A 22,251-nucleotide genomic window follows, 5' to 3' on the forward strand; every position below is an offset into this window, starting at 1 on the left:
ATATTAACTACCGTGAGGGGCCATTAAATCTGCCGGTCTCAGGGAAGGATGTCTGGCAAGGCAGCAGTGAAAATGTGCATAGCCGAATGGAAAAGTCGGGGACCCTGCGGGCGCACCTGCAGGGGCGCAGCGCGGGCAAAGACGCAGCGCACAGGTCTGTGGCGGATCACAAATCGCAAGGCCTGGGTTGCCGTGGCAGCGGTGGCGGCGGTGGCAGAAGCCGGTCTGGCCTGCCGGCGGGCGCGAAACAGTCCCGCAGTCCGAGTCCCGCGAGGACCTCGCCGCGGCGGGCGGGCCAGCGCCATGGCCACCAACTGGTTCGCGGGCGCTCCCTTCGGGGTGCAGAGCCACAGGTGGGGCGGGGCGGTGGGAGAGAGGGCCCACCGACGGGAGGCTGGAGCCTGGTGGAGGGGGAGCGAGAGGGGGATTATGTGCGGGGCGGGGGTAGGGCTGGCAGTGAGGGGTGGGGGCGGGACTTTCGATAACCCTCCTGCCTGCCGCACTTCCCTGCCCAGAGTCTTTTACCACCGTTATTAAGTTATTTAAAATCATTTCAGAATCACCTACTATGTGCTGCTCAGAGAGGCCGAGTGGCCTGGCCCATAGTAGGTCACTCAGCCCAAAAGTCATGGGTAGGATTTCAGCCCAGGTGTCTTTCTTCATTCATACGTATGGCATATATCATGTGTATATCATATATATATACCACCTGTGATATATGTATCATATCATAGGTGGTGTATATATATATATGTGATAGGTGATATATATATCACCTACTATGTGCCAGGCACAGTTCTAGCATCTGGGGATAAAATAGTGAACAAAACAGCAAAGCCCTTGCTCATGAGCTTGCCTTCATATGGGAGGGGTGGTGGGAGTGGATAATAAATAAAAAAAGAAAAAGATATAAAATGTTGGCTAGTGATAAGGGCTATGGAGAAAAAGGATGTGGGGAGGAGGAGCTGGTGAGTGCAGGGGGTGGGGCGGCTGGTGGTTGCACTGAGAAGGTGATTTTGAGTAAAGGTTCCCAGCAGGGGGTTAGGGAACCAGACAAGGGTGGAATCCAGGGAGAGGGAACCTGGAAGGACGAAGACCCTGAGGAGGCAGCAGCCCTGCTCATCCTTCATGGGCCAGCTCCAAAGTCACCTCCCGTGAGATGCCAACTCTCCCACCGCCCAGAACTGCCCTCCGCAGGGCTGGGTGCCTCTCACTGGGCATCTGTCCCTCCCAGGTTTGACGTCTCCGCTGTCTATCCCAACCAGAAGAAGTTCAGCACCTTCACGGAGGCCACGTACTCCAGGGTTTACTCTGTGGACGTGGTGAGTTTGCATAGCTTCCTGAGTCTCCCACGTGGTCTGGCCACTGCCCCTCCGAGTCCCCCACCGTGACAGATGAGCTGATCTGTGTAAGGGGCATGCCTCACACCCCTCCGTGCCCTCAGCCCACAGCTCAGAGCTTGACTCAGAGCTGGGGCCTCAATGTGTTTGATAAACGCAGGACTGTAGTGAAAACAGCATGGGTCGGATCCACAGAGACCTGGGTTCCACTTGCAGCTCTTGCACAGACTGGCTGCGGGCCCTCTCTGAAGTGTAAGGGGGCCAGTGACAGAGGATGTCATGGTTGCACCTTGAGGGCCAGGCTCGGGGCTGGGGGAGGGGCCCCCAGAGGGGTATTGCCTGTCCACTCCCAGGTCAGGGTGACAGCTTGGTGAGGACTTGCTCTGTGGGTGGACTGGTGGTGCAGCTGGCCTTGCTCTGACTGCGCTCTGACTCAGTCCCACACAGGACCTGGGACCTATGGCTGCAAGGAGACCTGCTTCAGCATCAAGAAGTTGAAGAAGGAGGTGGGCACAGGCTGGGCCAAGGCCCAGGAAGCCCCCCGGCTGACACAGCTGCCCTACTTCCAGTACTGGGCCATCATGAAAGAGAAGCGGCAGCCCCTGGGGCCCCACCCTGCCCTACCGCTGGTGCCACGTCCTCCTGCCCGGTCCTGCCTGCCCTCAGGGTGGCCTGCAGTGTCCTCCCAGGCCCAGGTAGAGCTCATCCTTTAAGGAACACATCCTCGCCTGGGCTCCTGCCCACGTGGACACTCCCAAGTGTAAAGTTTTCGCCTCTGCTCTCTTCTCTTGGGGCAGAAGGAAGAGCTGGGGCCTGGCTCCTACAACTCCAAAGACTTCTTAGAAGAGTTGCAGGAGAAACCGGGAAGCTCTGGGGAGGTTCGCTTCCGAGGACTCATTGGGGTAGGTGTTCTCATACACGGAGTGGGATCCCTCCTACCCTCTGCTCTGTCCGAAGAGCATGCAGCCTGGGTGGGGCTGGAAGCGCTCTTTCTCCTACCGTTCTTCTTCCCAGGCTTGGCCAAGCTCTCCTCTGGGACCCCACAGCCCCTCTGCTTTCCAGTGCCACAGCTTTCAGCCCACTGGCTGTCGTAGGCTTCTGTGTATCCCCCACCAGACCAGGAGCTCCCTGTCGGCAGGGATGGGTCTGGTTCATCTTTGAGTCCCTGGCACAGAGCCAGGCATACATTAGGTGCTCAACAAACTCCTCCATATCTATAGCCGTCCAGCCAGCCAGCAAATAATGGTTGAGCGCCCTCTAGTGCCACGTACTGTTCCAGGCCCTGGGGATCCCGCAGTGATGAAGACAAGGTCCCTGCCCTCGTGGAGCTGTGGTCCTAGTGGTAGAAACAACGGTACAAAGAAGCAAATCACATATAATGAGGGCCATGAGGAAAAATGAGACAGGGAGAGATGGCGAATGATGAGGTGCCATTTATAGGGTAGTCAGGGAAGACCTCTGGGAGGAGGTGGCATTCGAGCAAAACCTGTGGTAGGTGAGCAATGGAGACTCACGGAATCTGTGAGTGAGGGTGGAGGAGGCAAGAGCAGAGGGGTGAGGACCAGGACATGAGGCCCTTCTGGCAAGGTGAGAGGGACTTGATTTGATTCCTCGGGTTTGATTCCAGGTGCTGTGGGAGGACAGCGGAGGAGGGTTTTGATGGGGGGAGGGGTACTGAGTGACATGCTTGTGGGGGAGGGGGTCGGAGGCATCCAGATGGGAGGTGACTGTGGTGAGAGGTGGGGGTGGCAGGAGGGCTGCCGTGGCATCGGCGTGGGTCTGGATGAGTGGGGTTCAGGCTGCATAGGGTCGTGTGGGCAAAGGCAGGAGTCATGCCCGCACTGCCAGTGCTGCCCCTCCTCCCCTGCCCCCCACGCTCTCTGGGCTGGACACCCTTGCCCTCCTCACTCCTCAGAGTGAGGCAAAGCACTCGCCCTGTGCTTTGCTCCTTCTCTTCCCTCTACCAGAAGTGCCATTCTGCCCCCAGCGGCCCCTTCACCTAAGGACCCCCTGCTCATCCCTCAGCTCTCAGCTCCGAGGTCTGACCTGACCCCATGAGGTGCCATCTCCCTTTCCCAGGAGCCCCGATTGTGGCTGTGGGTTCAGTGTCTCTCCCCCAGTGCACAGCAGCCCCCGAGGGTGGACCACATCTGCCCGGTTGGTTCGCTGCAGAATCCCCAGGTCCTAGCAGTGCCTGGCACATAGTAGGCACGTGATAAGTCTTTGTGGACTAAGCCCATGCCTGCCTACTAAGTACTGGTTCTCCAAAACACTCTAATTTTTTATAACCACTCCAGACAAGGCCCTGGAGGCTCAGAGAGGATAAACATCTTGCCCCAGTGGGCCAAATGGGCAAACCCCAAGCCAGGGCCTTTCCTCCACACCTCACCACTGTGAAACTTTCTATGGAGCCTGGGAATTACTCCTTGCCACGTTCAGGGGACGTGCACAGGCATCCTCAGGTGCAGAAGCTGTCACTGCACTGTGGGGAGAGGGGCTGCCTGGAGGCACTGAAAAATGAGTGATTACCTTCAAGTCTAAAGTAATAATAGCCGACACTTAATGCAGCACTTGCCATGTGCCAGGCACTGTTCTAAGCACTTGAGTGTACTAATTAATGTAATCCTCACCACAACCCTGTGAAGCAGGCACTATCATCGCCACTTTACAGACAGAAAACGAGCACAGAGAGGTCAAGTGACTGCCCAAGGTCACAGAGCTACTAAGCGGCAGAGGCAGGATTGAGTCCAAGGTGTCCACACGTAACCACTGCACTTGACCCGTAGGCTGGGCTCACTTGGATTGTTCCTTGACCATCTGTGGAGGACAGGATCTAATGGCAGAGCCCAGCCCCGCTGAAGGCAGAGGAGTTGGGGGAACAAATCAGATGCTGCCTGTTTCCTCCTGTGCCCGGTCCCCAGCGCTGGAGCATCTGCGAGGGTTGGCTGAGCAGGGTGAAGGTCCCACGGCCTGTCCCTCTGTTCCAGCTGTCTCTTCTCCTCTCTGGTCCCCACATCTGCTCCTGCAGTAACCTCGCTGGGCCCTGTGGGATTTCCCCGAGCCACTCTCCTGGGCTCAGGGCCTGGACAGAAAGTTCAAGGAGGTGGCACTGCCCCAGTGGGCAGAAGGCAGCCCCGGGAGAGCTCACATCCAAGGCCTGACTTTCTCAGCTGTCATCTTGCTCTGGGCTGGGGACCTGATGGCCTCCTCTGGCCTCTGGTCCCTCCAGTTGTCCCCCCAGTGCGGGTGGGACAGGCCTACAAATGCCACCTGTGCAGGGTGCTGACTTCTCCATGGGGGCCTCCCCAGTGCCAGTGCCAAAGCTGTGGGTGCCTGCTTTGGGTCCTGTGAATCCTTCCCCAGAGCGGATGGGCTGTTGAAGCACACCCCTGCAAAGCCAGTGCCTTCTCTGCTGGCACTGGGCTCTGCCTCCATCCTCCTCCTAGTACACTCTGCCCTCCCTTGGCTTTGGGGACACTGGGCTCTGTGTCCTTGGAGCTCCTCCGCCAGCCTCCCTCCATGGCTTCTCTTTCCCAGGCCCTGCCCTCCCCACCACCCTCTGTGGGGTGTTCTCTCTTGCGCAGCCAGGCTCCATGCACGTGGCTTCAGATCCCCACCCCGGGGTCCTCCAGGCCCCTCAAACTCTGCATGCCCCCCTCCTGCCATGTCAGCATCTCCCCCAGGCCTGCTCTTCCTGGGCAATGGCACCGCCCAGCGGCCAGAGCCAGAAACCCATGGGCACCTTGTTCCCCTGTAGTCACGGGGGTCTGTGCTTCTGTCTCCCATCCTCCTCCTTCCATCCCCTTGACCTCCGCCCAAGCCCAAGCCACACTCCCCCTGCCCAGGGGCGCCCCCATGACTGATTTCCTGGTCACCTACTATTGCACCAGTCGCCTTCCTAAGTGTCCTCATGCCTCAGAATCAAGTCTGGATGCCCCTCTTGGCCTTCAGGGCCTTCCCATTCTCTTCCCAGTATACCTTTCCCAACGGTCTCAAAGGTGCTCTTACGGCTCCCTCTACCTGGGACACCTGTCCCTCCCCTTCATCTTCTGGGAAGATGACTCTTTCTTCAAGGTCCACCTAAAAAAAAATCTTGTAAGTGACAATTCCCACTTCCCCCAGAATTAATCACTCCTGCCTGGGTACCAGAAGCCCTGAAACATAACATTCTAGCTAAAGTCAGGGGTGTTCACATCAGCCCAGGTGTGTTACTGCACCTCTGAACCTGAAGGTTTGAAGGGAGAGATGAGGCTTTGCCGACAGAGTGCCAGCACTGGGCTCCTCCTGGTCTGTGAGCTCCGGGATGAGCAGCTCCCACCCCTTTGTTATAACCCTCACTTCTGAGGTCTCCCTAGACACCGTGGGGCTTATTTCTCTCCCGCCTCTGGTGCCTGCACAGTGCCTGGGAAACAGTAGAAGCTCAGAAAGATCATGCATGGATTTTGAAGTTAGAACCCTTGTGCTGCCCCTTTCTGGAGGTGGGACCTTGGACACAAGGTTCGCCTCTCTGAGACTCAGTTTCCCCATCTATTGATTGCAGGTGGCACTGATTTGATCTCATCAGGATGTCTCTAGGACCAAGATATTAAGGCTAGTAAAGCAGCCAGCACATGATGTTGAGACCCACCTTCCTACTTTGGGGCTTTTCTCCTGAACGTACCTGGAAACCTTGGGCCCTGGAAGGAGGCAATGTGCATTCTGGTTCCTCTGAGGGCGAACGAATCTGATGCCTGCCACGGCCTGACTACCCACCCTCTCTGCCAGGCCTGGTTCTGGGCTGCTTCCAGGGAGGTTCCAGGGACTGGAGGTAGGCAGGGCTGAGCCATCTGTGGAGTGGCAGCGATCCCGTGTGGCTAAAAGGTGCAAAGCAGCAGAAAACATCCTGCCAGGTCTTGACCCAACGATGGCTACCCACCCACCCACCTATACTGCCGGGTGGCTCTTCTCATTCCACCTACAGAGGCCATATTTCCGACCCTGGCAGTCGAGGCTCCAGATGCTCATTCCAGCCACAGTTCTCAACCTCTCCTACCCCGCCCCACCAAGGCAGCCACCCCACCCTGACTTATTAGGTGTTGGCACCCACTATGGGCTGGGCGTGTGCAGGAGGCTTTATAGACGTTATTTCATATCATCCTCATTACCTTGGAAGAAAGTTCTACTATCCCTGTGCTTGAAATGTGGACCATGAGGCTAAGACGGAGTTAAGTTATTTAAAATCATTTCAGAATCACCTACTATGTGCTGCTCAGAGAGGCCGAGTGGACCCATCTCTAGCCAAGAGTCACCCTTTGTATTCCAGACCTCAGTTTTCCCATCTGTAAAAGGGAAATACTTTATACCCTACAGGACATGGCCGGGCATAATTAAGGCTTATGAATGCTACTGAATGGAAGCCAACCATCAGGTGCCTGGGGGTGTCTGATGGTCAGGCTGGTGCATGATTCTCGCTGGGGCTCAGGTTCATTGATCATGAAGGCCCAACTCAATTGGGCTCTTGGGTCAGGAGGACTTTGCCACGAGGCACAGAAGGTAGGTCATAAGTTGGGAAGAAGGATTTCCTTATATGCTCTTTCATTGATTGATTCATTTGAAAGACCTGTTCTGTGCTTGGTTCTACCCTGAGTATTGCTGCGCTGCTGACCATTTTCAGGTGACGAGAAATGTTCTCTCATTTGTTCACTGAGTTTTGTATTTCTGAGTTCATATTTTAATTTCTAAGAGTTATTTTTGTTTTCTGAATGTTCCTTTTAGTAACAACATGCTCATATTTCATGGATACAATGCTTTCTTATCCTTTGAAGATATTATTAAGACAAGTTTGCCTGACGTAGTCTCCTTCTGTTTCAATTTTTTTTTTCATGTGTTTGTTTTGGTCTCAATCTTCCATATCAGAGATTTTCCTCAAATATCTGGTGATCCTTGACAGTGCACTCATGTCCAATTGAAAATCCTACTAGAGACTCTGGGGCACTTGTTGATCATTGGTTCACCATAGCATGACCAAGCTGAGTGTTTTCACTGGGGGAATTTCAGTGTCAGTGCTGTTAGATCTTTTTCTCTTGGCCTTGGCTGGAGAAAGCTCTTCTGAGAGATGTAAACCTGGCTGCCAGAACTTTACATGGGGGAGAAGAACTTAGAGGTCTCAATATTTAGTGATCAAACTCCCATTTGATTCCCTGTTTTAAATAGGATACTCGTGACATCAAGTCTGTCTGGTATCATCCTGTACAGAGAACCTCTCTGTCTCCAGAGAATAAATTCTGCAATCTTCATTCATGAAGGGTATTCATCTGGCTGCAGAGAGTGGAGAGGGAAGTTGTTATTACACAGACATTCAATCCATATCCTTGTTTTGGTGCACTCCCAATTCCAGAGGTACCTAGTGCTGCCAATTCCTCGGTCTTTTGGAGTGAGGGAATTCTTAGCTTTAACTTCTTCTGTCTTAGGATTTAGCTTTCTTGGGTATGCTAACATAGTTACCATTCTTCCATCTGCTTTTCAACTTCCTAAATATTCCCTCTTACTGCTGCTGCTTCTATTCTTTCTGTTCTTGTGGGTGTATGATTTTAAATTTGTATCCCTTTACTCCTGTTTTAGTTAGATTTCAGGAGGGATGGAGGTTAATATATGCATTCAATCCACTAAAAGTGTGGTGAAATTTCTGAGTTTCAAAAGTAAAATAAAAATCTTGGAGATGTCAGATCTAAGAAGACAAATAACCTACAATCTAGATAAAAGACAATCAGACATGTTTTGGACCTCTCTTCTGAAACATGAATGATAGAAAACACTGTTTATACAACAAGAAAAAGACTTGAGACTAGAATTCTCTATAGCCAAACTATCATTCATGTGCAAATAGAGATGCACAAGAATTTGGGATGTATACCAAATGTATCTTTTCTGAAAATATTACTGGGGGATATACTCCAAGTGAAAAATGAATTAGCATAGGAGCTCAACAAAGGGGAAGACATAAAATGTAAGAATATATCTAGCTATGATTTACCAGATAAATGTGAACAACAGCAAAAAGTGGTAATACAAATACCAAGCAAAATAGAATTCAAGGCAAAAATATTAAATGGGACAAAGATGAGTATTTAATCATGGTAAACAAGGAAATCCATGAAGAAGTTATACAAACCATGAACCTTCACACACTCAAAATAACAGTGACAAACTCCCACAATCATAATGGGAATTCTTAATAAGAGAGAATTTGACAGATAAGGACATGTAAATAATTATTTGGAGGATTTGAATAGGTGTGTTTTACTCCACATTATTTTCAGATATTCATGGAACATTTATAAAAGTTACTCTTCTAAGAAAATTTCATTTAAAATATCTAAATTAAAAACACCCTACATAGAAAATTTTAGGTTACTTTTTCTAAACAGAGTACAATAAAACAAGACATTAACAATAAAAGGATAACCCTCAAAACCAAGTACTTGGAAACTAGTAAGTAGTCTTCTTAAAAGCTCTTGGGTCTAAGAGAAAATCTAGTTTGAAATTACAGTCCATTTAGAAATTAATTACAATAAAAACTCTATATCAAAAGCTATGTAATATTGTCAAAGCACCCATTAGAAGAAAATTCATAGCTTTAATAGCTTTTAATATTAAATATGAAAGATTGAAACCAACAGAAGCAATCATTCGATTCTAGAAGTTTAAAAAAATCAAAATAAATTTAAAACTAAGGCAGGAGTAAAGAATTAATAAGAACAAATCGAGTCTGGAAGGATGGAGGTGCTCTCACTGGGGCCTCACAGCTCCTCCATGTTGATGTGCTATTGTCAATCCCTGCTACGGCTGTAGAGGGGGGGCCACAACCCAGTGTGGGTGTGGATGGAAAAGTGTAGGGTCCACAGACTGCGAGGCTGCTGTAGAAAGGCAAAGAGCGATTGTCAGGGCTGTCTTCCCATCTTATACGAGAGTGCCTGCAGAGGTAGGGGTGATGGAAATGGCTCAGAGGCCCGCAGCCAAACAGGCAGGGCGGGGACCAGGGCTCTGACTCAGATCCTGTACTTCAGCCTCTCCTCCTTGGCCAGGTTTGCAGAGGCCATGGGTGTGGAACACAACTTGGCCTTGAACAATTTGCTGTTGTCAGTCCAGACAAGGGAGGGCGTGTGTGGGAGAGTTGTAAAGTCTCCTTCTGCAATGTGTAGTGGCAGCTAATCTTTCTCACCTGTCGCTCTCAAGCCTCACCTGCTTCTTCCTGCCAAACCACTGGTTCTGGGCTTCCAGCTAGGCAGCCTGGGATTTGACTCCTGTGTGGAAAGGCAGCCTTTTGCTTTCCATTATTTAGAGCTATGCACATAGGAGGTGCTTCATAAATGTGGCTGATGGACCAATGGAGCAAGTTTTCCACCTGGTCACCTTTCTGGCGCTAACAGCCTGGTCTCTTTACTCCATCTGGCCACCCTCTGGCCGTGTGGACATGCTCACTTTGCACTCCAGCCAGGCCACGCTTTGGCCACACTGTGATCTATTCTTGAAACACTCTTCTCCTAGTTTCTGTCTGGAAAATTCCTATTTATCCTCCACAACTCTGCTTAAATATGAAGCCTTCCCTGATTTTTACAGATAATGCCTCTTGTGCATTCCCAGTTTGGAGCACTTTCCCTTTATATTGCAATTATTTATTCACATGCCTGTGGTCGCTACTAGACAGAACTTCTCTATTCTCAAACTCCAGTGTCTAGCTGGCACGTGTAGAAGGAGCTCAATGCATATTTGTTAAAGGATGAGTCAGTGCACTAATTGATGAAATGGTCCAGAGTCTGGATAACTCCATGCAAGGAAACTTCCAGTTCGATCTGGCAGAAGCTTATTTTTCCTAAGTTTTTTCACTTGACATTTTTTAATGAAAAATTTAAACATACACCAAAATAGAAAGGATTTTACAGTGTATATGCATCACTTAGATTCTACCATTAATGTTTTATTCTTCTTGTTTTATGACATATCTTTCTGTCTGTTAATCTATTAATCACCTATCTATTACCATCCTTCTACCCATCTATTAATTACCTTACAATCTGATAAATTTCAAAGTAAATGGCAGACATCAATACTTCCTCCTAAATACTTCAGTAGGCATACTAACTTTTTAGCATTTTAAACTAAAGTCACATTCCTTGTCCAGAAATCTGAAATTGAAATCATAAGTATCCATTTTTATAATAACAATAATAATAAATTCTTATATCACTAGAGTATATTTATAATATTCAAAATGATTTTATATGTATTTACTGTATACAATAACGTTAAAAGGTAGGAATTACTCTCAATGTTTTTCAGTTGAGACAACTGAAATTTGGAGAGAGAAAGGGATTTCCTAAAGCTGCTGCTAGGCAACTGCATTCATGCATGTAATCTTCAAAAATTAATTGAGAACTTGCTATGTGGCAGGCACATCTTGGGACATTGCAGAAGAGAACCAGACAGACAGCAGTTCTGTCCCAGAGTGGCTCCCACCTTTCTGGGGAAGGCATTCAATCCCCGTTCTACAGTTACAGGGCAGTGTGAGAAGGATGAGGGCAGGAGGGGCCTGGTACTTTTCTATGTCCAGAACGCTCTCCCCACTCTTTTCCCCACAGCGTTCTGGAGGATGAGACCAGGAGAGAAGGCCCTTTGAACCCAGATAGCCTTTACCATGACCAGTCTTCCTGTCCTTGCCCCACCTGCTCACACCCGGTCACTCCCCTTTTACCTCCTGGGCCTCTGTGCATGCTGCTTTGGTGGGAGATTTGGAAGCTTGAACAGGAAAGGGGGACTCTTAGGAAGTTCAGCACAGAGTCCCCCTTCCCCAGGGTTCCAAGCTGCGTTCTTTCCACAAGTGTTCACTTCTTTCAGGGAGGAGAAAAATTAGGACAAAGGAAAGCACGTGAACAAAGGAAAGGAAGCAAAAAAGCTCAGGACCTGTCCGGAAAACCCTAGATGGTTCGATTTGGATGATGCATGGAGTGTGTAAAGGGGAATCGCAGAGAATAAGGCAGGTGGGATTGGCTAGGTCAGTCCTTAGAGGCCTTGATTGTGAAGCTAAGCTGCTCAGACTTTATCTGACCTGTGAGAAGCCACAGAAAGATTTTTGTAAAAGTTACATTTATAATAGTAAAACTTACAGCCAGGAAAATTCACCCTTCTTAGGTATATAGCTCTATGAGATTTTTTTTCCAGTTCTGTGAGTTTTGACAAATGTATATAGTCATGTAATTAATCACCCAAACAAGCAAGATAAAAGATATTACCATCACCCTTGAAAGTTTCCTTGTGCCATTTGTAGGCCCCAGCCCCTGGCGACTACTGATGTGATTACCAGCCCTATAGTTTTGCCTTTTCCAGAATGTCATATAAATGGAATCATGCCATATGTAGAATTTTGTTTCTTTCATTTTGCATGGTGTTCTTGAGATTCATCCATACTGTTGCTTATATTAGCAGTTTCTTCCTTTCTAATGCTGACTTGTGTTCTCTTGAATGGATATACCACAGTTTATCCACTTTCAAGGAGAGGGACATTTGGGTTGTTTCCAGTCTGGGAAATTTTGAATAAATCTGCTATAAGCAGTCCCATATAGGTCTTCATGTAGACATATGCTTTCGTTCTTCTTTGGTAAATATCTAGAGTAGGATTTCTAGGTCACTTGATAAATGTATGTATAACTTTATAAGAAACTGCCAAACTATTTTCTGAAAAGGTTTTATTCCCACCAACAATGTATGTGGGATCTAATTGCTTTACATCCTTGTCAACATTTGGTATTATAAGGCTTTTTTTCCTTCCAAATTTAGCCGTCCTAATAGGGGTATTTCCTTGTGGTTTGAATTTGCATTTCTCTAATGACAAGATGTTGGGCATTTTTTCATGTATCTCCTCCATATCTCTTCTTTTGCACATTTTAAAATGTGGTTACTTGTTTTCTTCTATTAAGTGTTGAGAGTCCTTTATATATTCCAGGCACACATCCTTAATCAGACATGTATTGTGCAAATATTTTCTTCCAGACCCTCAAAAGGGTTTTAATGGGAAGTAACTCTTGTGGGTTTTTTTTGTTTTTTTTTAATTAATTAATTTTATTTATTTTTGGCTGCATTGGGTCTTCGTCTCTGTGCGAGGGCTTTCTCCAGTTGTGGCAAGTGGGGGGCCACTCTTCATCGCGGTGCGCGGGCCTCTCAGTGTCGCGGCCTCTCTTGTTGCGGAGCACAAGCTCCAGACGCGCAGGCTCAGTAGTTGTGGCTCACGGGCCCAGTTGCTCCGCGGCATGTGAGATCCTCCCAGACCAGGGCTCGAACCCGTGTCCCCTGCATTGGCAGGCAGACTCTCAACCACTGCGCCACCAGGGAAGCCCCACTCTTGTGTTTTAAAGACGTACTCTGTGGCATTGTTGGGTGGGGGAGTGGGATGGGGCCGGATGGAGACAAGGAGGCCGACTTAGTGTCAGGTGAGAGCTGAGGCTCTGAGCCAGGCCAGGGGCAGTGGGCTGGGGAGGACTGAAGAGCAGAAAGCACGGAGACCCACCAGATGATCATAAAGGCCTCTTTGACCCTGTGAGCCCTCCCTCCTGCCTTCCTTCCTTTGACAGATATTTGTGGACACCACCTTTCAAGCACCTGAAACAGTCTAGGCATAGGGGAAATATCAATAAAGACATCAAAGTCCTGCCTTCATCAAGTTTACGTCTTGGTGGGAAAGACAGACAATGAACAAACACATACATGTGTGCACCATAATGGCTGGTATATGCTGTTGGACACACAAAGCAAGGGGTTCTTATGAAATGCCACCTTCCAAATGGCTTCTGAGATGAAACCAGAGAGAGTCCTCATGGGTTCCACTCTTAGGAAAGAATCCGAGCAATGGGAGGGACGCTAGACTGTGGTCAGGGGCTCTGGGCTGGAATTCTGGCCATCAGGGTGACCTCAGGCAAGTTCCCTCCTTTTTGTGACCCTCAGTCTCCCTCTTGGGATGATCTTTTACGTGCTAGGATTTTGTATTTGAAGTTCTTACAGACCGATTTGGGGGCTCTGATGAGCCAAAGTAGGTGCATAGCAGAGGAATTTCCTCCTTAGAACCAGGCTGTTTTGTTGGAAAAGCTCTAGAGGTCATCAATTTTGGCCTCTCAACCAACGTAGGATCCCCTAGGAAGCACCCTGTTCATCCCCTGTGGGGGCCCCTCCAGGGATGGGGGGCTCACTCTCTTCCAAGGGACCAGTTCCATTTTCTCTTTCTCTGTCTTTTTAAAGGGAAAGAATCACACCTTTTACTAAGGGGAAGTGCCCTCCAACTGTGGATTACAATTCAGATCCTATTTCTTAAAGCTGCACATGAAGGACAGCCTGCAGTGACCGGAGGACCCAAAGGCCTGAAGACAAATCTGGGGATGGGAGGGTAGGAGTGGGAATGGGGGGTCTTGGAGAAAGGACACATGGGAATGCCTGGGAGAGGGGAGAGGTGTGGTGGGATCACTTTTGCTGGAGATGTCTACCAGGAGGTCATGATGTCTGCTGGGCCAGATATCTTTTGATACGAGAGATCAATTATCCTGAGAATCAGCTAGTGATATGAACATGGGAGCCAGACACCAGATGGACTAAAGGGGTGGAATGTGGTTGACACTCTTGGAACCCCTTTTATTCTAAAGCCAAAGTCCTTGGATTCCTGATCAGTAAAACCCAAAGAGAGTTGGGAGAGTGGAGCATATATCCTAAGGTGGCTGTAGGCCCTCTCTGGGAATATTCCATCTCCATCCCAGGATGCTCCTGGAAGCTCAGCATGGCCAAATGCCATGAGAAGGCTGCTGACCTCCATGAATCATGCAGCCATTGGGAACAAACAGTTCCACTCCCAAAGTCAGACCTCGTGGGCACGCCAGTCTAGCCCAGAGGTGGGTCTGTGCAGGTTGGTCACAATGTCCTGAGCTTCTGCCCTCACTGTTTTTGGACAGTGAGAGATTGGGTGGGATGGCAGGAGTGTGTTGTCTTTAGAAAAGAGGAGACAGACTCACAGCCTCAGCCACAAAACTCACATAATGATAAAAAATACTTCAAACAATCTTAAGAGCATGAGTGCCTTACAGAAATTACTTCTTCACTCATGTCAAAATGACTGTTTTGGGAGAAGTAAAACTGACTTTATTCACAGGCATGTTGTCTATTGAAAAAAAAATACTACTGAATCCTCAAAAAGGCTGATAAGCCAAACTAGGTGCAAGTAGGTCTAATAAGTCTGCAAGGTTTCAGGAAATAAGATCAATATACCCAAATCAACTATTGCTATACACTAGCAATGAACAACCAAAAATTGAAAATTGAAAATGCCATATATAATAGCATCAAAACTATCAAATACTTAGGTATAAATTTGACAAAAGAGGTATAAGATTTGTACAGTGAAAACTATAAAATTTCTCTCTGCTGAGAGAAATTAAAGAAGACCTAAATAAAGGGAGAGATATACCACAATCATGGATCAAAAGACTCAATGTTTTTGAGATGTCAGTTCCCTCAAATTCATCTATAGATTCAACACCAATCAAAATCCTAGTAATTTTTTTTTATTATTACTTTTTTTATACAGCAAGTTCTTATTAGTCATCAATTTTATACACATCATTGTATACATGTCAATCCCAATCACCCAATTCAGCACACCACCATCCCCACCCTCCTGGGGTTATCCCCCTTGGTGTCCATACATCTGTTCTCTACATCTGTGTCTCAACTTCTGCCCTGCAAACCGGTTCATCTGTACCATTTTTCTAGGTTCCACATACATGCATTAAGATACGATATTTGTTTTTCTCTTTCCGACTTACTTCACTCTGTATGACAGTCTCTAGATCCATCCACGTCTCAACAAATGACTCAATTTCATTCCTTTTTATGGCTGAGTAATATTCCATTGTATATATGTACCACATCTTCTTTATCCATTCATCTGTCGATGGGCATTTAGGTTGCTTCCATGACCTGGTTATTGTAAATAGTGCTGCAATGAACATTGGGGTGCATGTGTCTCTTTGAATTATAGTTTTCTCTGGGTATATACCCAGTAGTGGGATTGCTGGATCATATGGTAATTCTATTTTTAGTTTTTTAAAGAACCTCCATACTGTTCTCCATAGTGGCTGTATCAATTTACATTCCCACCAACAGAGCAGGAGGGTTCCCTTTTCTCCAAACCCTCTCCAGCATTTGTTGTTTGTAGATTTTCTGATGATGCCCATTCTAACTGGTGTGAGGTGATACCTCATTGTAGTTTTGATTTGCATTTCTCTAATAATTAGTGATGTTGAGCATCTTTTCATGTGCTTCTTGGCCATCTGTATGTCTTCTTTGGAGAAATGTCTATTTACGTCTTCTGCCCATTTTTGGATTGGGTTGTTTGTTTCTTTAACATTGAGCTGCACTTGCTGTTTATATATTTTGCAGATTAATCCTTTGTCAATTGATTCATTTGCAGATATTTTCTCCCATTCTGAGGGTTGTCTTTTCGTCTTGTTTATGGTTTCCTTTGCTGTGCAAAAGCTTTGAAGTTTCATTAGGTCCCATTTGTTTATTTTTGTTTTTATTTCCATTACTCTAGGAGGTGGATCAAAAAAGATCTTGCTGTGATTTATGTCAAAGAGTGTTCTTCCTATGTTTTCCTCTAAGAGTTTTATAGTGTCCGGTCTTACATTTAGGTCTTTGATCCATTTTGAGTTTATTTTTGTGTATGGTGTTAGGGAGTGTTCTAATTTCATTCTTTTACATGTAGCTGTCCAGTTTTCCCAGCACCATTTATTTAAGAGACTGTCTCTTCTCCATTGTATATCTTTGCCTCCTTTGTCATAGATTAGTTGACCATAGGTGCGTGGGTTTATCTCTGGGCTTTCTTTTTTTTTTTTTTTTTTTCATGTAATGTCTGAAACATTTATATTAACATATTTCCATACAAATAACCCAATGAAAATTTAGTATTAGTTGTTTTGTTTGTTTTTTTATACTGCAGGTTCTTATTAGGCATCAGTTTTATACACATCAGTGTATACATGTCAATCCCAATCGCCCAATTCAGCACACCACCATCCCCACCCCACCGCAGTTTTCCCCCCTTGGTGTCCATATGTCCATTCTCTACATCTGTGTCTCAACTTCTGCCCTGCAAACTGGCTCATCTGTACCATTTTTCTAGGTTCCGCATACATGCATTAATATACGATATTTGTTTTTCTCTTTCTGACTTACTTCACTCTGTATGACAGTCTCTAGATCCATCCACGTCTCAACAAATGACTCAATTTCGTTCCTTTTTATGGCTGAGTAATATTCCATTGTATATATGTACCACATCTTCTTTATCCATTCGTCTGTTGATGGGCATTTAGGTTGCTTCCATGACCTGGCTATTGTAAATAGTGCTGCAATGAACATTCGGGTGCATGTGTCTTTTTGAATTACGGTTTTCTCTGGGTATATGCCCAGTAGTGGGATTGCTGGGTCATATGGTAATTCTATTTTTAGTTTTTTAAGGAACCTCCATATTGTTCTCCATAGTGGCTGTATCAATTTACATTCCCACCAACAGTGCAAGAGGGTTCCCTTTTCACCACACCCTCTCCAGCATTTGTTGTTTGTAGATTTTCTGATGATGCCCATTCTAACAGGAGTGAGGTGATACCTCATTGTAGTTTTGATTTGCATTTCTCTAATAATTAGTGATGTTGAGCATCTTTTCATGTGCTTCGTGGCCATCTGTATGTCTTCTTTGGAGAAATGTCTATTTAGGTCTTCTGCCCATTTTTGGATTGGGGTGTTTGTTTCTTTGATATTGAGCTGAATGAGCTGTTTATATATTTTGGAGATTAATCCTTTGTCCGTTGATTCATTTGCAAATATTTTCTCCCATTCTGAGCGTTGTCTTTTCGTCTTGTTTATGGTTTCCTTTGCTGTGCAAAAGCTTTGAAGTTTCATTAGGTCCCACTTGTTTATTTTTGTTTTTATTTCCATTACTCTAGGAGGTGGATCAAAAAAGATCTTGCTGTGATTTATGTCAAAGAGTGTTCTTCCTATGTTTTCCTCTAAGAGTTTTATAGTGTCCAGTCTTATATTTAGGTCTCTAATCCATTTTGAGTTTATTTTTGTGTATGGTGTTAGGGAGTATTCTAATTTCATTCTTTTACATGTAGCTGTCCAGTTTTCCCAGCACCACTTATTGAAGAGACTGTCTTTTCTCCATTGTATATCTTTGCCTCCTTTGTCATAGATTAGTTGACCATAGGTGCGTGGGTTAATGTCTGGGCTTTCTATCTTGTTCCATTGATCTATGTTTCTGTTTTTGTGCCAGTACCATATTGTCTTGATTACTGTAGCTTTGTAGTATAGTCTGAAGTCAGGGAGTCTGATTCCTCCAGCTCCATTTTTTTGCCTCAAGACTGCTTTGCCTATTCGGGGTCTTTTGTGTCTCCATACAAATTTTAAGATGATTTGTTCTAGCTCAGTAAAAAATGCCATTGGTAATTTGATAGGGATTGCATTGAATCTGTAGATTGCTTTGGGTAGTATACTCATTTTCACAATGTTGATTCTTCCAATCCAAGAATATGGTATATCTCTCCATCTGTTGGTATCATCTTTAATTTCTTTCATCAGTGTCTTATAGTTTTCTGCATACAGGTCTTTTGTCTCCCTAGGTAGGTTTATTCCTAGGTATTTTATTCTTTTTGTTGCAATGGTAAATGGGAGTGTTTCCATAATTTCTCTTTCAGATTTTTCATCATTAGTGTATAGGAATGCAAGAGATTTCTGTGCATTAATTTTGTATCCTGCAACTTTACCATATTCATTAATTAGCTCTAGCAGTTTTCTGGTGGCAGTTTTAGGATTCTCTATGTATAGTATCATGTCATCCGCAAACAGTGACAGTTTTACTTCTTCTTTTCCAATTTGTATTCCTTTTATTTCTTTTTCTTCTCTGATTGCCGTGGCTAGGACTTCCAAAACTATGTTGAATAATAGTGGTGAGAGTGGACATCCTTGTCTCGTTCCTGATCTTAGAGGAAATGCTTTCAGTTTTTCACCATTGAGAATGATGTTTGCCGTGGGTTTGTCATATATGGCCTTTATTATGTTGAGGTAGGTTCCCTCTATGCCCACTTTCTGGAGAGTTTTTATCAGAAATGGGTGTTGAATTTTGTCAAAAGCTTTTTCTGCATCTATTGAGATGATCATATGGTTTTTATTCTTCAATTTGTTAATATGGTGTATCACATTGATTGATTTGCGTATATTGAAGAATCCTTGCATCCCTGGGATAAATCCCACTTGATCGTGGTGTATGATCCTTTTAATGTGTTGTTGGATTCTCTTTGCTAGTATTTTGTTGAGGATTTTTGCATCTATATTCATCAGTGATATTGGTCTGTAATTTTCTTTTTTTGTAGTGTCTTTGTCTGGTTTTGGTATCAGGGTGATGGTGGCCTCATAGAATGAGTTTGGGAGTGTTCCTTCCTCTGCAATTTTTTGGAAGAGTTTGAGAAGGATGGGTGTTAGCTCTTCTCTAAATGTTTGATAGAATTCACCTGTGAAGCCGTCTGGTCCTGGACTTTTGTTTGTTGGAAGATTTTTAATCACAGTTTCAATTTCATTACTTGTGATTGGTCTGTTCATATTTTCTATTTCTTCCTGGTTCAGTCTTGGAAGGTTATACCTTTCTAAGAATTTGTCCATTTCTTCCAGGTTGTCCATTTTATTGGCATAAAGTTGCTTGTAGTAGTCTCTTAGGATGCTTTGTATTTCTGCAGTGTCTGTTGTAACTTCTCCTTTTTCATTTCTGATTTTATTGAGTCCTCTCCCTCTTTTTCTTGATGAGTCTGGCTAATGGCTTATCAATTTTGTTTATCTTCTCAAAGAACCAACTTTTAGTTTTATTGATCTTTGCTATTGTTTTCTTTGTTTCTATTTCATTTATTTCTGCTCTGATCTTTATGATTTCTTTCCTTCTGCTAACTTTGGGTTTTGTTTGTTCTTCTTTCTCTAGTTTCTTTAAGTGTAAGGTTAGATTGTTTACTTGAGCTTTTTCTTGTTTCTTTAGGTAGGCTTGTATAGCTATAAACTTCCCTCTTAGAACTGCTTTTGCTGCATCCCATAGGTTTTGGGTCGTTGTGTTTTCATTGTCATTTGTCTCTAGGTATTTTTTGATTTCCTCTTTGATTTCTTCAGTGATCTCTTGGTTATTTAGTAACGTATTGTTTAGCCTCCATGTGTTTGTCCTTTTTACGTTTTTTTCCCTGTAATTCATTTCTAATCTCATAGCGTTGTGGTCAGAAAAGATGCTTGATATGATTTCAATTTTCTTAAATTTACTGAGGCTTGATTTGTGACCCAAGATGTGATCCATCCTGGAGAATGTTCCATGCGCACTTGAGAAGAATGTGTAATCTGCTGTTTTTGGATGGAATGTCCTATAAATATCAAGTAAATCTATCTGGTCTATTGTGTCATTTAAAGCTTCTGTTTCCTTATTTATTTTCATTTTGGATAATCTGTCCATTGGTGTAAGTGAGGTGTTAAAGTCCCCCACTATTACTGTGTTACTGTCAATTTCCTCTTTTATAGCTGCTAGCAGTTGCCTTATGTATTGAGGTGCTCCTATGTTGGGTGCATATATAATTGTTATATCTTCTTCTTGGATTGATCCCTTGATCATTATGTAGTGTCCTTCCTTGTCTCTTGTAACATTCTTTATTTTAAAATCTATTTTATCTGATATGAGTATTGCTACTCCAGCTTTCTTTTGATTTCCATTTGCATGGAATATCTTTTTCCATCCCCTCACTTTCAGTCTGTATGTGTCCCTAGGTCTAAAGTGGGTCTCTTGTAGACAGCATATATATGGGTCTTGTTTTTGTATCCATTCAGCAAGCCTGTGTCTTTTGGTTGGAACATTTAATCCATTCACGTTTAAGGTAATTATCGATATGTATGTTCCTATGACCATTTTCTTAATTGTTTTGGGTTTGTTTTTGTAGGTCCTTTTCTTCTCTTGTGTTTCCCATTTAGAGAAGTTCCTTCAGCATTTGTTGTAGAGCTGGTTTGGTGGTGCTGAATTCTCTCAGCTTTTGCTTGTCTGTAAAGCTTTTGATTTCTCCATCAAATCTAAATGAGATCCTTGCCGGGTAGAGTAATCTTGGTTGTAGGTTCTTCCCTTTCATCACTTTAAAAATATCATGCCACTCCCTTCTGGCTTGTAGAGTTTCTGCTGAGAAATCAGCTGTTAACCTTATGGGAGTTCCCATGTATGTTATTTGTCGTTTTTCCCTTGCTGCTTTCAATAATTTTTCTTTGTCTTTATTTATTTATTTATTTTTTGTCTTTAATTTTTGCCAGTTTGATTACTATGTGTCTTGGCGTGTTTCTCCTTGGGTTAATCCTGTATGGGACTCTCTGAGCTCCCTGGACTTGGGTGGCTATTTCCTTTCCCATGTTAGGGAAGTTTTCAACTATAATCTCTTCAAATATTTTCTCTGGTCCTTTCTCTCTCTCTTCTCCTCCTGGAACCCCTATAATGCGAATGTTGTTGCGTTTAATTTTGTCCCAGAGGTCTCTTAGGCTGTCTTCATTTCTTTTCATTCTTTTTTCTTTAGTCTGTTCTGCAGCAGTGAATTCCACCATTCTGTCTTCCAGGTCACTTATCCGTTCTTCTGCCTCAGTTATTCTGCTATTGATTCCTTCTAGTGTAGTTTTCATTTCAGTTATTGTATTGGTCATCTCTGTTTGTTTGTTCTTTAATTCTTCTAGGTCTTTGTTAATCATTTCTTGCATCTTCTCAATCTTTGCCTCCATTCGTATTCCGAGGTCCTGGATCGTCTTCACTATCATTATTCTGAATTCTTTTTCTGGAAGGTTGCCTATCTCCACTTCATTTAGTTGTTTTTCTGGGGTTTTTTCCTTGTTCCTTCAGCTGGTATATAGCCCTCTGCCTTTTCATCTTGTCTATCTTTCTGTGAATGTGGTTTTTGTTCCACAGGCTGCAGGATTGTAGTTTTTCTTGCTTCTCTATTTTTCTATTCTTATGTAACAATCTACCTTAATTTTGCTCATCCAAAACAATAATTCATAACTTATTTGAGTCAGCCCTGTGGAATCACTCATTTTCTCAACATTCAGTTCAACTTTTTACCCACTTGCCAATGCCTCTTTCCTACACTCCTTCTTGCTCTCATCCTGTCTTCCTAAAAACTTACTCCTAAGTATTTTATTAACAAGGAGGCATAATTGATTAAAAACAACTTAATGTTTTCCTTTCTGAAGTTATTTGCATTTTAACCCTTATATTAACAGGATGGGACTCTAATGGAGGAATTTTAGGCATCCACCAGAAGGTTGGAGAAGACCCCTATAAGCAAATCCTATAAAGTGTTGCTTATTCTTCTTATTTTAAGGATTTGGGGGTAAGTATTACCCACTCTGTTTACTCATCAGTTAAGCTGCAAATATGCTTGATATACCTCAAGTCCTTCATATGAGTCAAAGTGGCAAAACAGAGAGTTAGCAATTTCAGGCAGAGATTACCTGTTGTTGTAATGCTGTGATGCCTAGCATAGTGCCAAGCATACAACGAATGCACAACTATCTGTTGTTTAATTGGTCAACCAAGAGTGATTCAGGCTGTGGTCATTGATCCCTAGATTGCTGACTTTATTTGCTTTTACTGCCAATCCCTGCAATTCTGTTACAGATTATATGCAGGAGATGGTTGTGAGCTCTGTTCATGGTTCCTTCGTATATAGAAGAAAGAATGGTGTTACAAAATCAGAAACATGCCTAATCAGGCATGATCAATTATTAACTCCATTTCCAGCCCCTCTTCCCATCCTGGAGGATGGGGGTGGTGGTGGCAGGGGCTGAAATC

At 44.7% G+C, this 22,251-nt stretch overlaps 1 protein-coding gene across 1 annotated transcript; it reads left to right on the forward strand.

Annotated features, from left to right (window-relative positions):
- The first annotated feature begins 303 nt into the window (after positions 1-303).
- On the forward strand, positions 304-21,737 carry CIMAP2 (ciliary microtubule associated protein 2). Its single transcript, XM_059912854.1, has 5 exons — positions 304-353; positions 1,235-1,322; positions 1,778-1,969; positions 2,138-2,242; positions 21,681-21,737. Exons 1-5 carry the CDS (start codon positions 304-306, stop codon positions 21,705-21,707), a joined length of 462 nt encoding a protein of 153 aa, XP_059768837.1. The 3' UTR covers positions 21,708-21,737.
- Positions 21,738-22,251: the final 514 nt, after the last annotated feature.

Source organism: Balaenoptera ricei, chromosome 1 (assembly GCF_028023285.1).
Source record: "Balaenoptera ricei isolate mBalRic1 chromosome 1, mBalRic1.hap2, whole genome shotgun sequence".
NCBI classification, from domain to species: domain Eukaryota; kingdom Metazoa; phylum Chordata; class Mammalia; order Artiodactyla; family Balaenopteridae; genus Balaenoptera; species Balaenoptera ricei.

Bases quoted from the DNA above. Each gene is read 5' to 3' on its own strand.
- CIMAP2 (XM_059912854.1), top strand. From the start codon at position 304: ATGGCCACCAACTGGTTCGCGGGCGCTCCCTTCGGGGTGCAGAGCCAC. The intron at 1,323-1,777 runs GTGAGTTTGCAT...GCTCTGACTCAG, and splicing joins GGGTTTACTCTGTGGACGTG to TCCCACACAGGACCTGGGAC. The intron at 1,970-2,137 runs GTGCCACGTCCT...CTCTTGGGGCAG, and splicing joins CCCACCCTGCCCTACCGCTG to AAGGAAGAGCTGGGGCCTGG.